At 38.8% G+C, this 13,894-nt stretch overlaps 2 protein-coding genes across 2 annotated transcripts; one reads left to right on the plus strand and one right to left on the minus strand.

The window, feature by feature from the left end:
* Nucleotides 1-1,549: 1,549 nt before the first annotated feature.
* On the plus strand, nucleotides 1,550-4,637 carry scg2b (secretogranin II b). Its single transcript, XM_058764632.1, has 2 exons — nucleotides 1,550-1,701; nucleotides 2,299-4,637. The coding sequence occupies exon 2, from the start codon at nucleotides 2,304-2,306 to the stop codon at nucleotides 4,068-4,070; it is 1,767 nt and encodes a 588-aa protein (XP_058620615.1). The 5' UTR covers nucleotides 1,550-1,701; nucleotides 2,299-2,303; the 3' UTR covers nucleotides 4,071-4,637.
* A 284-nt stretch (nucleotides 4,638-4,921) lies between these two features.
* Nucleotides 4,922-13,839, minus strand: ap1s3b (adaptor related protein complex 1 subunit sigma 3b). The gene is made up of 5 exons (XM_058764639.1): nucleotides 13,685-13,839; nucleotides 8,084-8,262; nucleotides 6,710-6,818; nucleotides 6,364-6,501; nucleotides 4,922-5,626 (listed from the first exon to the last, which is right to left on the minus strand). The coding sequence occupies exons 1-5, from the start codon at nucleotides 13,685-13,687 to the stop codon at nucleotides 5,591-5,593; spliced, it is 465 nt and encodes a 154-aa protein (XP_058620622.1). The 5' UTR covers nucleotides 13,688-13,839; the 3' UTR covers nucleotides 4,922-5,590.
* Between the last annotated feature and the right edge of the window lie 55 nt (nucleotides 13,840-13,894).

Raw genomic sequence — 13,894 nt, forward strand, 5'->3', positions numbered from 1 at the left:
TAATTCAAGTTCCTGATGTTTAAATTACAGCTTTTTTCAGACCAGCATATTGGTTTCTGGCTTCTTTAAAGCACCAGATGGATAGTTTTCTAAAAGTTCTTGAGAAACTTAGCCCTTATGTTGTGTTCTGGTCATTTTGAGATTTTCTTTTTCCCAAAAATACTATTTGAATGTTATCGCACTGGACTAAAACATTTTGCTCACACAGGGTATAACAAAACTGATTATTTTTGTACTTTTGGGGATATTTTCCTACCTTATTATTCTTGTCGTGTTCCCTGTCAAAAATGACCATCCCACAAATAATTGCTTATAAATTATGCTTATATTAATACCAAATATTGGATTCAGCCTTTTTATCAACCTGTTTTCTTTCAATTAGCACAGGTTCTGTATTTATTTTTGGAACTGATTGATCCCAGGTCTCATTGATCAGCTTGTGCACGTTTGCTCAGGCGCTAATGCACCTCATTGGCAAAATGATCGGCCCAAGTTAGATGGTTCTGCAAAACAAAAAGTAAAACACTTTTCTTCTTTCCTTTTTGTACTTGGAAACTACAGCTAAAAATACATCAAACGATGTGCTTCTGAAGAAAAAAAAAAAAAAAACTCAGAAAGGACAAAGCTTTCTCCGCAGCGAAGTTTTGTCTGTGTTCCAGGAAAAGTGATCAAGTATAGATGAGTGTCATCTTGGCACTAATGTCACTAGGGCACATAATTCAGATGCTGACAGGCCTGCACTGCAGGATCTAATAGATGCTCGGGACTGCAGGTGTCTAGGGACACTGGAAGAAATCCACAACCGGCAGATGTATTTTTCAGACCTTGCTCTCCCCAGTGAGTCCCACAGTGCGTTTGTGCGTGTGTGTGACTCATCGCCTGACGATTTAACTCGCCTGTGACGCCTGTGTGTACAGAAAGACAGGGAGCAAACCATTTTTACACTGCACACCTATGACATCCTCATTCTTACTTAATACAAATAATACGATTTTAAATAGCAACTGCTGTATATCTTTAACAATTTTATTTTGCAATTTAATTTACCATAGTGTCCACTCAGGAAAAAAAAAAAAAAGCCGGTATAATTTAAAAAAGGTACTAATCTGTAACATTTAGGGCTTAGGGTACCGCCCCAGTAAAAGCTTTGTATATTTTTCTCAGAGTGTAGCATAATTAGCTTTACAATTGTAAAAAACATGGTAATAAATGAATATGGTATTTCCCGTTTAAGAAGCTTTAGAAACATTCAACCATTTTGTTTACATCGTATTGAAAACATTGGCTGCTAATCAAAATTTAACAGTTTTATTGCATTATACATTAGACAATACATTAACTGTATTGCAAATGCGTTTCTGTATTTATGCAGAAACTATGGTAAGGATATGTGCAAACGTACAGTGTAGTTCACAAAACGCACTATCCTCTTCTTTATGAATAAAACACTCCTAAAACACAGACCAAGGAGGTTAATGCAAGAGGTTCGGCTTCTCAGAGATAAACGTTGTGAATGGTTACCGTCCGTACGAATGCATGCACAGCCTCGGTATTGCGTGAGCATCGGTGACGCATTGATCAGGTGCCGCCTCATATAGCGCGGGGAGCTGTCCGGTGCTGAAACACAACCGAAGCGCATTGAGGCAACACGGAGGACATGCTGTTCACGCTCATTCACATTCTCTGAGCTCTACACAAAAGGTACGGCGGCTCATTTTTATTTTTTGTATTCACAAAATGATGCTCTGTGAAAATAGTTAATGTATGCGCTAATCTGCTTTGTGTGGGTTAAAGAAGAGTAGAGCTATTGTTCCTTTTCTTTCCGGCTTTGCTTGATTAGATACTATCACTCATAATCAGCATATCTCATCTCTGGTTTATCTACTGGATTTCGTCGCGAAAAGATCAGTGAAATGTATTCCAGCTAGACTGATCTTTTAAATCGAGATTTCTTCTTACAAGCATACGTGAAAATATCAATAGATCTGTTCTTAGAGATCCGTAGCCACAAGTGAAAGGTTACCTTGACAACAGGCGGTGACTCATCCGGTGCTGTTGTCGTTTAAAAACATGTTGTGTTCTGACTGATCTCATTGCTGCTCTGGCGCTCGGAGCGTCGCTTCTTCTCGGTCTGGGAAACAATTTTAGCAACTCCAAGAACTGATTTCATGGGTAGTTTAAACTTAAACTGAATTTTAGCAACACTACATGCATTTTGGTTTTAAATATCAACATAAATAAAAAAAATAAAAAAAAAGACTGCACGGGTTAACTGTTTTTGTGCTTGTTTATCTCTAGGCGGTATGATGTTGTCACTACCGAAACTGTCCGCCGGAGGGGTGGCGGTCCTGCTCGTTACCCTCCTCCAAACACTAACCGTGCAGGGCGCCTCTGTGCGCCACCATCGCCTGCGAGGCGGAGACCAGGGTGGCTTCCTTGCTCCCAGCTCTGATATGATCAAAGCTCTGGAGTACATCGAAAGCTTGAAGCAGAGAGCTGATGGACCAGAGAGTCCAACAGGGGACTACGACGAGGTGGACAAATTCCGCTTTCTAGTGCAGCTCGCCTCCTTACAGGACGAGAACACACCCACGCGTGAGGACGCCGCCCGTTGGCCTGATAACAAGGTGCCACAGTGGGTTCGATCTCTGCTGCGGGTGCTTGAACAAGCTGGAGAGACTCCGGAAAGCCAGCCAGCACCCGGAAACGAGCGGCGTCCTCACAAGAGCAGACGCCCGGTGGCAGATGCAGAGAGCCCTGTTGGAGACTACGGGGGCTTCGTGAAGCCGCACAAGAAGTACCCGCTGATGTTTGAGGATGAGGAGAACGGCAGGGACAACAAGCGGGCGACTGAGGATTTGGACGAGCAGTACACCCCTCAGAGCCTCGCCAACATGCGCTCTATATTCGAAGAGCTTGGTAAACTGTCTGCCGCGCAGAACCAGAAGCGAGAGAACCAGGATGAAGACGCCGAAGATGACGATGACCTCTACAAGGTTAGAAACCTGGCGTACGAGGACGTGACCGGAGGGGAGGAATGGGTGCCGCTAGAGGAGCAGCTCGAAACGGAGGAAGTAGTTAAAGGAAGCCGTGAAGAATACGAACGAGGACTAGGAGATAACGGAGAGCAGGGCGAGGCCATTGAAAGACGAGCTAGCCCTGCTGAAGGCGATGACGAGAACCCAGACGATGACACAAAGCTCGTGGATTACTACCTGTTGAAGGTGTTGGAGATGACAAACCAGGCACAAAAACGGGACCTGATGGAAGGAAGGAGGAGGCTACTGTCTCAACCCGCTCTAATCGACCCTAGGGCAATCAAACAACTGCTGTCGGCTATTTCAGTGAAGCTCCAGGTGCCTCCAGAGGACCTGGTTGGAATGCTCTTCATGGAGGAAACCAGAAAACAACAACAACGCCTTCCTGAGACTCCGCTGGCTAGGAAACCCAGCCAACCTCGGTACAAGAGCCGGGTCATCAAGTATTACAATGGTCGACAGCCTGAAGTCACAGTGAGCGATATCCCTCCTGATGTCAAGACTGAGGATATCCTGAAAGTCCTTGGGTTAGGGAATCTGGCCAACAAGAATGCAAAATATTCTTTGCTAAAGCAAAGGCCCTACAAGACTGCCATGGCAAAGTACTTCAACCCCAGCGGAAGACGGGGAAGCTTGTTCCTGTCAGAGTTAAACAAAGCTCCAAGCAAAAGAAAAGATGATTACGATGATGATGCAGTGGATGAGGATGAAGAGTCGACCTTCCTCGCAGCCAAACTCCTGACTGAGTACCCCGACACCAGCTCAAGCGATCGCAAGAGAGCCATCGATTCCACCACGAACGGACAGTTGCCTTATGAGTTGTATGAGGAGGCCATGAAAGATTTCTTTGATCAGGTTGATAATGGAAAAAGCATGCCCACCAAAAGAGACACCCAAGGGAAAGAGGAGCCCGAGGCGCCCCAAAAGCCACCCACTCAAGATTCAGCACAGGAGAACGTAGATCAAACCCCACCTGTGCCTGGAACAGAAGAGGGTAAAGAGTATCACGGGAAAATGGTTGCAGGAATGTGAAGACCCTGAGCTTGTATTTTTTTCCCCTGCTCGTATTCTGACAAGTCCCACCCCTTGACCTTTTATTTCTTTGATATGGTTGCTATGGCTACATGAACGACTTCTGAACTGTCCAAATTGCAAACCGGTTGTAAGAAGCTCCTACTAGCCAATCCTGCCACAGAAGGGACTTGTTGGAGTATGAAAGGGGAAAAAAATATTGCTTACTTGTGGGACATGCCTATATCTCCTCAAAAGTTATTTTAAAAAAAGTAAACAGTTTAAAGTGCTTTAGTTTTCATGGAATTCTATATGATGTAAATATATATGGTATATCAATGTGCGGGAGTTCAAGTGTATTTTATCTGTCGTTTATGAATTGGTGGTCCTCGAAATGTTTTCTTGTTCCTTTTGTTGGTATCAAGAGAATGTTCCTGTAGTCGTAGGACTCCGCTTGCTGCAATCTTTACAAGCTATTTCATTATCAAACCAATAAAGATGGATGTGATTCTCATTTATAAATCATTTTGTACGTGTTCTAAAGTGTGAGAAGAGAAACATGAATAAAGCATTACCGTATTATTTTTCCTCTCGCTGTATTGTGCTGCCTTATTACACTGAGCATGATTCAAAATAAAAATATAATTATTATGACTTAAAACAAGAAACATGACACCCAGTCTGTGCTGGATCTTGAAAGAGAAGAAAAAAAATATCAAATCACATTAATATTTGCATTTGACGTCATAGAAAAAGCCAAGGATGTCCACTTGATACAGGACCTAACACAGCACCAAGCATAGTCTCATAATAAGAGATATTAATAGAAAACAAATCCATTACAGTGCACAAAAATAAACTGCTGGAGGGGGTTTAGAAAGCACCGGATGCATTTAATTAGAGAAAATGGCAAACACTTGACTAAGACTAAATCATATCAAAAAGACCATTTTAATAAGACAATATCAACAAAGTGTGCTCATAATTATTAAGCATTAACATTTCTTCAAAAGTGTTTTTTTTTTTTTAAATGTCTCCTGAGACATGCAACATGTTTAAAAACATGAAAAGGCACTTCAGATAAGCCAAGGTTTAAGGTTATTGCAAATATATGATTATTATATAAAATGATTTTGGTATAAAAGTTGAAAATTATCAGTTGAAGCTATGGTTGCATGTGTATATGCATGCTGGAGCCATCACAGAAATTCTGCATTACATTTATTTTTACAAGCTGACAAGACATAACCTATTCAAAAACACAACATGAACCCTGATTCAGTTCTATTAAAATTTGAGTGGAATTGATAAAGAAGTTCATACAAGCATGAAATATGAAAATGAAAATAAGATGAAAATAATAATAATAATAATAATAATAATAATAATAATAATAAATAAGAAACCAAAATTCTGCATCCCTCATGAATGAAGTCTGTAATTTCTTGCAATGAAAAATTGTGTCCTGAGTGAAGGACACAACCTACACTGCGGAGGCAGGTTTCTTTCCCTTTTGTCACATTGTATCACGTCAGCTGCTGTCAGAAGGCTGGTTTGCTCATGTATTCTTCCATCGTCTGAAGAGAAGAAAACAGGCACATAAATGATTATGCTATTGTATAATATTAAGTGACATTTCCAGGTTCCTTTGCCTTGGCGTGCAGAGGTGAACTCTCCTACAGATGTATGGACCCTGCTTATTAGAATGATATATGGAAAACAAATGATCAGATGCCATATGGGTTTTAAAGCAAGAGTTGACTCCAAAATGAAAATCCGGTCATCGTTTATTCACCCTCGTTTCATTTATACCCCTTATGCTATAGTCCTGTGAGCGCTCAGTATGCCAGCTTTGAAGGGGAGTAAATTACATCATTTTCATTTTGGGGTGAACTGTTCTTTTAATGTGGTCTCATTGTTTTGAGGCATGCTGGGAAAGCTGGCAATTAGTGGTACTGAGAGTTGCTCTGTAAAACAACACTCTCAGACAGGTCTGTTTATTTCTCTCTCTTTGTCAAATCAATAATGTTTTATGAAGGGGACAACCAAAGTAGAGCTCTATAACTGGGTGGACAGCACCATTAAAACAGCTGCAGGTTCTTTCAATCTGAAATGTCTGGCTCAGAAACACTGACTGAGATCGTGTTGTCATGCGTCTTATTATTTTTTTTTTTTAAATGTCAAAACAATAGCAATTTACAGGGATGGAAGATATTTTCTTTTAATCCTCTTTCAATACTGTTAAATAAACTTATTTTTCTGTTTCATTTTTCAAACATATTAACCTAAATGAAGATTAAATTTATTTTCTCACCTCTTGCAGCATATCTGAGGCCTCTACAGACTTTGCAATGGACTGTTTGGACGTCTCCTGAATCTCTCCACCCATCAGAAACTCATCCAGGATGAAATAAGCCTTCTCAAAGTTAAAGATGATATCCAGCTCACATACCTGTAAGATAATAGTTCACACACAGAAATTGGTAAATAAATAAGAATGAATTAAGAAAATTGTGTGTTCAGTCTATGCAAAAAGAAATTAAAAAATGCATTTAATAAAAGATACTTATATAAACAGATAATATAAACAATATTGTATAATATTTTTTATTAAATGTATCAAATATTTGCTCCAGACGTGAGAAACTGAATGTATTTACATTCCCAAAGTATTTGTCAAGTAGCTCCACATAACGGTGCAGAATCTCTAAAGCCAGAAGTTCATTATCCTGGTTATCCAAACCACAGCAGAAATACAGACTGGCATACCTACAAACAAGTGGGAAAATACAGACGTACATTTATTTTTATTCATAAAAAAAAAAAATGAAAATAGTACACACTATCCTCACAATTGTCATCTACAGTTTCTGTAATGCAACTGCTGACATGGCAAATCTCCGTATTTATAAAGGTCACACTGGGAAAACAACAGGAAAGAACAGAGAGAGACAGACAGGTTTAAGAAAGGTGTGAAATACACATCTGAACCAGAAGAGTGTGAATAACAGGCTTTCAGGAACACAAGTGTGAAAACTCACTCTCAGAAACACGATAGTTTCAGTGCCTGACAGAAGGATTTGATGCAGCATAAAAATCTGAACAGTGACCAAGAATATAGCCAGGCTCTGAAGCATTAAAGTTTACAAGCACAATTAAACATTTTCTCTAAAATATTTCCATACACACTCACAAAAACAAAGGTTCTTTGCATTTTATATTCAGAAAATCCCTTTTTTGGGACATTTTCTACTATACAGAGTTGAAATATGGTTCTACATAGATTAAAAAAGCTCTTTATCACATATTATAACATCCATTCAGAAATGTAACACTTGCGTTTTATGATCAAATCAGTTCGGAATAAATAAATAAATAAATAAAAGCATTGTCTTGTTGTACTTGGAAAGTCGCATTAATAAAATAAATTGTAAATTCAATTTTATATTGATTTTAAGAGTATTTAATCTTCAGAAGTGACATTAACATGTTTCTAATACACCTTCTAACTGATTTATCATAATAAAAAGACAAAGCACTAATAACTCCCATTGTGAGCATGTGGGTCCATTTTCAGACACTATTGAGGGGTAATAGGGGGCCATTGTGTAGAAAGCGGCCACTAGGTTTGGCCAGAAAACAAGGAGGACTCAGATAGGGGCATGTCGTCAGCTAATGACATCAGTAATGGCAGGAGAACTGGACTGAACTGGTTTAAAAACTACAGCACAGGACGGGGCAACAGACTCGATACGGGCGCAGAAACCTTTGCATGTGGTATTTTAATTAGCGCATATAAGATCTTGACTGCTGACTAGGTGTCCGCTTTGCAAGATTTTAGAGTCTTCTGCTCACACCTTGTGATGACTAATGACCAAACAAGAGAGCCTAGCAGCTGGGCTTTTAATTAATGCTGAATCTAACGCCGTCATTTTGTTTGAAACCTGCATGCTCTTACTGAAGACCACATACTGAATATAGCCTTAAATTTACTCCTGCAGGACATTCTCCTTGGGCCTGGGTTGAATGCTCACCTCTTATAGACAATCTTCAGGTCCTTCCAGTGCAGGAAGTTACATGTGCGTGGTTTTCGTGACAACACCATAGTGGTCATGTCCTTCACAATCTTCTTCCTCTCTCTCTCCGGGAGGGGCAGGAACCATTTCTGCAGCCGTAACTTCCCCTGACGGCTGAACAGCAACAGGAAATGCATCTGTCGGAAAAGAGAACATGCATTTAATTAATGATGGTTTCATTCTTTCATCTTTTGGAGTGCGTGTTGTCTAGGTGGTTAATGATCCAGGCTCGTTGTAGGTTCAAACCCCAAAGGTAATGAGTTACCAAGACTGTTCCTTTGAGCGCATTCATGAGAAATGTGCTGACAGTGAAAATACAGAGTCACTCTGGATAAGTGCCATTGCTAAATTAAGTGTGAATAATCCTTTACTTTTCATTTACAATTAATGTTGCTTTTCGTATTGGTCTGCATCAAATATAAAACAATACTTCAAGGGTTAGTTCACCCAGAAATGAAAATTAGCCCATGTTTTACTCACCCTCAAGGCATCCTAGGTGTATATGACGTTCTTCTTTCAGACGAATTCAATCGGAGTTATATAAAAAATTGTCCTTGGTCTTCCAAGCTTTATAATGGCAGTGAATGGGTGATTTTTTTCAACAGTCCAAAAGAAGTCAAATAAAGCATCTGCATCCATAATAAAACATGGCTCATACAGCTCCGGGGGGTGAACAAAGGCCTCCTGTAGCAAACTGATGCATTTTTGTAAGAAAAATATCCGTATTTACAATGTTATAAACACTTTTCTGCAACTGCGCATACGTCCTACGTCATCCGGCCAGAACGGCTTGCACATAAGTAAGCAGAAGTGAGAGAAAAGTGTTTATAACGTTGTAGCAAGGATAACTTTTAATATAACTCCGATTGGATTCAACTGAAAGAAGAAAGTCATATTCACCTAGGATGCCTCGGGGGTGAGTAAAACATGGGCTAATTTTCATTTTGGGTGAATTAACCCTTTCATAGAAACCTATAACTGTTGCAATGCATTCAAAAGGAAAAAATGTCATAAATCTACGTGTAAAATACTCGTTATGCATGGGTTCTTCTGCAGATGCTGCAGGGAAACAGATGGTAGACAGAAATTCTGCAACACAGCAGGTGGACTAAAGGGTTTCACACTAGAGTCAAGGCCAAAATGATTCAAGTGGGTGGACTTCATTCTGTAGAGACTCTGTAATTTCATAGCAAATATTACAAAGTGTACCCGTTTCCTTACTATTTACCTCCCATCAACCACTTTCACACATAACCACCATAAAATTGTATTACATTTACCTTTAAATGTACCAGATCACACATGCACAAAGATGAAAACTGCATTTGAACAGCTGCGCTGGAAATCTTTTCCAGCAATCTGTCTACTAATTTCATTACTGTCTTCGACTGAGAGAAGCTCTTTCGTTTCAGCATCTGTGCAATGTAACAACATTTCCTTCAACAACATAGTCACATCTCAGGTTTACAAATAAACGCCATGCATGGAGTAACTGCACCAGATTCTTTGTGGTTTGGCACAAAGTCTTTGACAACAGAGCTAACTAAACTTTTGAATGCTCAATCAGTGAATCTCACGGCTTTGCTCAGACATGGCGTCGATGCAAAAACCTTTCTGGCAAGGTTACAACTGAGTCAAGCTACAGAACACTGGTGGATGAAATGCATTTGTTATTTCAAAACATTTATTCCTCAAAACTGCAAAAATAATATTTAATGGAATCATGACCAAATCTAAGCTCTAGATATGTTGAGCTGTGGTGCTCCTGCGAGAAACGCAGGTTCATATCTGGCCTGCATTGTTTTCTGATCCCATTTCCCCCATATTTCCTGTCTCGTCTTACCGTGTCTGTAACAACAATTCCAAAAAGCCCACAGATAAAATTTTAGGAAACAGGAAATACACATAAAAAGACAAACTGCACTTCAGACAGAGAACTATGGCTAACCTTTTCACTGTCACACAAACCTAATCAATATGAAATTCAATATCTGTGAGACAAAGATCCGCTTTCAGCCACAGGATGGACCCCTGCGTGAATCCTTTCCACACAAGAACTAATCAGCTCAATGCAACAATACTGAGAACAAAATTTCTGAGAACTCCTAATTTCTCCTCCCCCTCATTTCATTTGCACAGAAATCTGGCAATGCTTGAAAAAGCTTCGTCTTCTCATAGACATAAGTCACGGCTGCACAGAATGTGTGACGCTCTCTTTGTGAGTCACACAAACTGCTTTTTTCACAGACTTATCAGGTCACAGGCCACACTGACAACTATTAACAGAAACTATTAAACAGAAACCGGAGTCACAACTCAAAAATATGGAACTGGAGTGTTCACTTTTATTACTGGACAAGGGAATTTCATAAGGACAACTTCACAGAAATGAGTAATGATGAGCAATAAAACTGCATTCAATACGGAGACATTCATAATAATTTAATCTTTTTTTTTTGTTGTTTTCAAATGACAGTTGTAAAGAAATATAAAAATGTGCAATGTAGCCTAAATCACTGTGCAGAATACCGTATTCCACAGTAATTCTAATGAACTGAAAACACTTAAATATGACTGAATCATTAATTATGCTGTCGAAAGTTACACATTTTCTACACAAAATTAATTGTTTTTATTTCCCATATTTTGACTGGACAGCATCTGCTGAATTAAACAAAGTGTAATGCGGTCATATGACAACAAGCATATTACTATTCAAAATGTCTATTGATTGTTGCATTGCATAGGTCTATTGCTTATTGTTTTACATAAAAACAGCTACAGTATAATTGCATTATGTGCAATACGCTAAAATTCCATTTCACTTTAAGTACAGGTACCAAGAGTAACCTGAACAATTCACTCAAAAATTAAAATTTACTCACGCTCAGGCCATCAATGTAGATGAGTTTGTTTCTCCATAATAATGAATTTGGAGAATTTAGCATTACATCCAATGGATCCTCTGCAGTGAATGGGTGCCGTCAGAATGAGAGTCCAAATAGCTAATAAAAACATCACAATAATCCACAAGTAATCCTCAACACTCTTGTGAAGTGAAAAGCTGCTTGCAAGAAACAATCCATTTTACCTTTACATTGTCACTTCTGGCCAAAAAAAAAAATTGAGCCTATAATTCATAACACTTCTATCACCTGTGGATCGAAATCCAACGACAAATTTGTTTAGAACTGTTTCCACTTGTAAACAGAGCTGGATCTGTGCGTATTTTTCTCTCTTTGATTCAGATAAGATGACATTTCAGCAGAGAAAGCATTATGGATAGAGGACTTGTATTTTAGCTTAAGTTTTTAAAGTTAAATTTGATTAATTTGTTTATTACAAACAGCTTTTCGCTTCATAAGACATTAACTGATGGACTGGAGTGGTGTGGATTATTGTGATGTTTTTATCAGCTGTTTGGACTCTCATTTTGACGGCACCCATTCACTGCAGATGATTCATTGGTAAGCAAGTGATGTAATGCTAAATTTCTCCAAATCTTTTCTGATGAAGCAACAAATTCATCCACATCTTCGATGGCCTGAAGCGGAGTACATTTTCGCAAACTTTCATTTTTGCATGAATTATTTCTTTGTGTAAAAACATGATAATGTAATGGGTCATTTTTCACAGAACTCAAACCATCAAGAAGCAATGAGTCCCAAGCTTTGTCCTCCTAAAGTCGAGTGTTATATTTAACGAGAGAATTAATGAATCTGCTGCAAGCAACTCATTTTGCTCGCAAACACACATGCACACAGATGCAGGAACACCAGGTGGGGAAATGGAACCGTCAGCTGCTTCATTGTTATGACCAAAACATGCTGGCAAAGAGTTTATTTGCTTCCTCAGTAAATCCTGATGAGGGACGAAAGATGAAAACACAAGGAAACAACAAGGAAACAGAAGCATGCACTGTGTCGGGTCTACTATTGTGCTCCAGAGGAATATAATTCTCTGAAGTATTTCTTCAGCATGGAACACCCATCTCACGACAACAGGCAGAGAAAAGAGAAAGGAAACAGTGTGCTACAGCTATTAAGTTACATACATCTTTATCTCTACATTCCACACTTTCTCTCCTTACACCCCCCCTCCCCTCCCCTCGCTCTCCCACACACAAAGTTTCACTAGGAGAGGGTTTAAATGAAGCTCTGAGCTTCCTCTTGAGCCTGTTCCTGCTTAGATTTCAGTTCTGTGTTGTTCTGATTTCATTTTCCTTCTATTGTTGGAGTCGACACAGCTGTGAGCGGCTACAGCACACAGGAGAACATGCTTACAAACACACTCGCTGCAGTTTAAATGGGATTCTGCAGTGTGTTGTTATCTCTTTGAAATTAAAAGAGCCACTTCTTCATCACTTGTAATTACTCAGATGCATACAGACAATACCAGATGAAGCATTGTCAGAGGACCTGCATGCATTGTATTACTACTCTGGAGAGATTTTGCCAACACTTACCAAATTTCAACAAAACTAAGCTAAGAGCTAAACAAAAAAAATAAATGTTTTATGAATGTATTTTTCATTCAGCATTTAAATTACATTCTTTAAATCTATTAATAGCTAAAAAGCGGTAATTAATAATAAATGTATTAATAAAAATATTGCATTAAAATATTACTCAGTTTGAAAAAAATATTTGTACATTATTTTAAGGTTTGTTTTTATACAAATGCATATGTAAGAGCATAATTTATTGTTATTATTAGTAATACAGATTACTGACTGATATTTTAATAGTATGCTTAACAACATGATATTTTACAACATTTTTTTTCATGTAATTTGAGTATTAAAATATTATTTTTGAAATGTATTGATATTTCAAAATATATAAAGTGTCAAATATTATTAATATATTGCTAAAATATTATTACTCAATATTATCAACTCAATATTTTAAAAATATATATTTAATAATAGCAAATGTTAATATTTCATTTGTAATATTGTGATTGGTTTATAAAATACTCAACTCATTCTTCCTCATTCTCGCACACATTAACCAGAAAAACAGATAGCTCTTCTGTAAACTCGCTCAGCAGCAGTCAAACACACAGTGGTCAACTCCTATTTGAACAACAGATAAACGAGTTTACCTGGCCGCCAAATCAAGTCAGCTAAACTAGGACTTTGAATACAAGTTTTCTCCACACAAAGGTTACCTTACAATTTACTTGCGGAGTGTCAAAATCTGACAGTCCAGTATCAAGCGAAACGAACCAACCGGTTTATCCAGACAGATGAGACGACTTCACTAACGCGACACCTTTAACTCCCTCGGCTTTTAAATGACACCCCATTAATTTGCTCAAACTTTGAATAAAACAACTTTAGGTGAATTACACCAGCTCTAAATGACACGGTTTTCTTTATTCGGTGATAAACAAGCAGCTCGTGAAGGACGGAAGTTTGAAAGTCCGCAGGTGCACTCGCATATGCGTCCTGACAGGTGCAAGAGCACAACCTGTGGAAGAAATCACCTGTCACCCTACTCTGAGATCTAAATGTGTGCTTTTAGGCGAGTCAAAAGAATAAACTGTGTAACTTACCATATTGAAGTATGAAATACGGAAAGAAGGTTGAAATCTACAAAATTCCTATTCACTTCCCGGCTGGCCAAGGCCGGAGTCATCGCTGCCCTTCCCAAACTGTGGGGAGAGAAAAGCGGCGCATGCGCAGATGCGTATCTGAGCGGTCGGCTTTGTTTTCGCCTCCTCTGTCTGAGCTCTGATTGGTTAAGGCACTGCACCTGGCTTGAA

This window comes from Onychostoma macrolepis, chromosome 02 (genome assembly GCF_012432095.1).
Source record: "Onychostoma macrolepis isolate SWU-2019 chromosome 02, ASM1243209v1, whole genome shotgun sequence".
Lineage (NCBI taxonomy): Eukaryota > Metazoa > Chordata > Actinopteri > Cypriniformes > Cyprinidae > Onychostoma > Onychostoma macrolepis.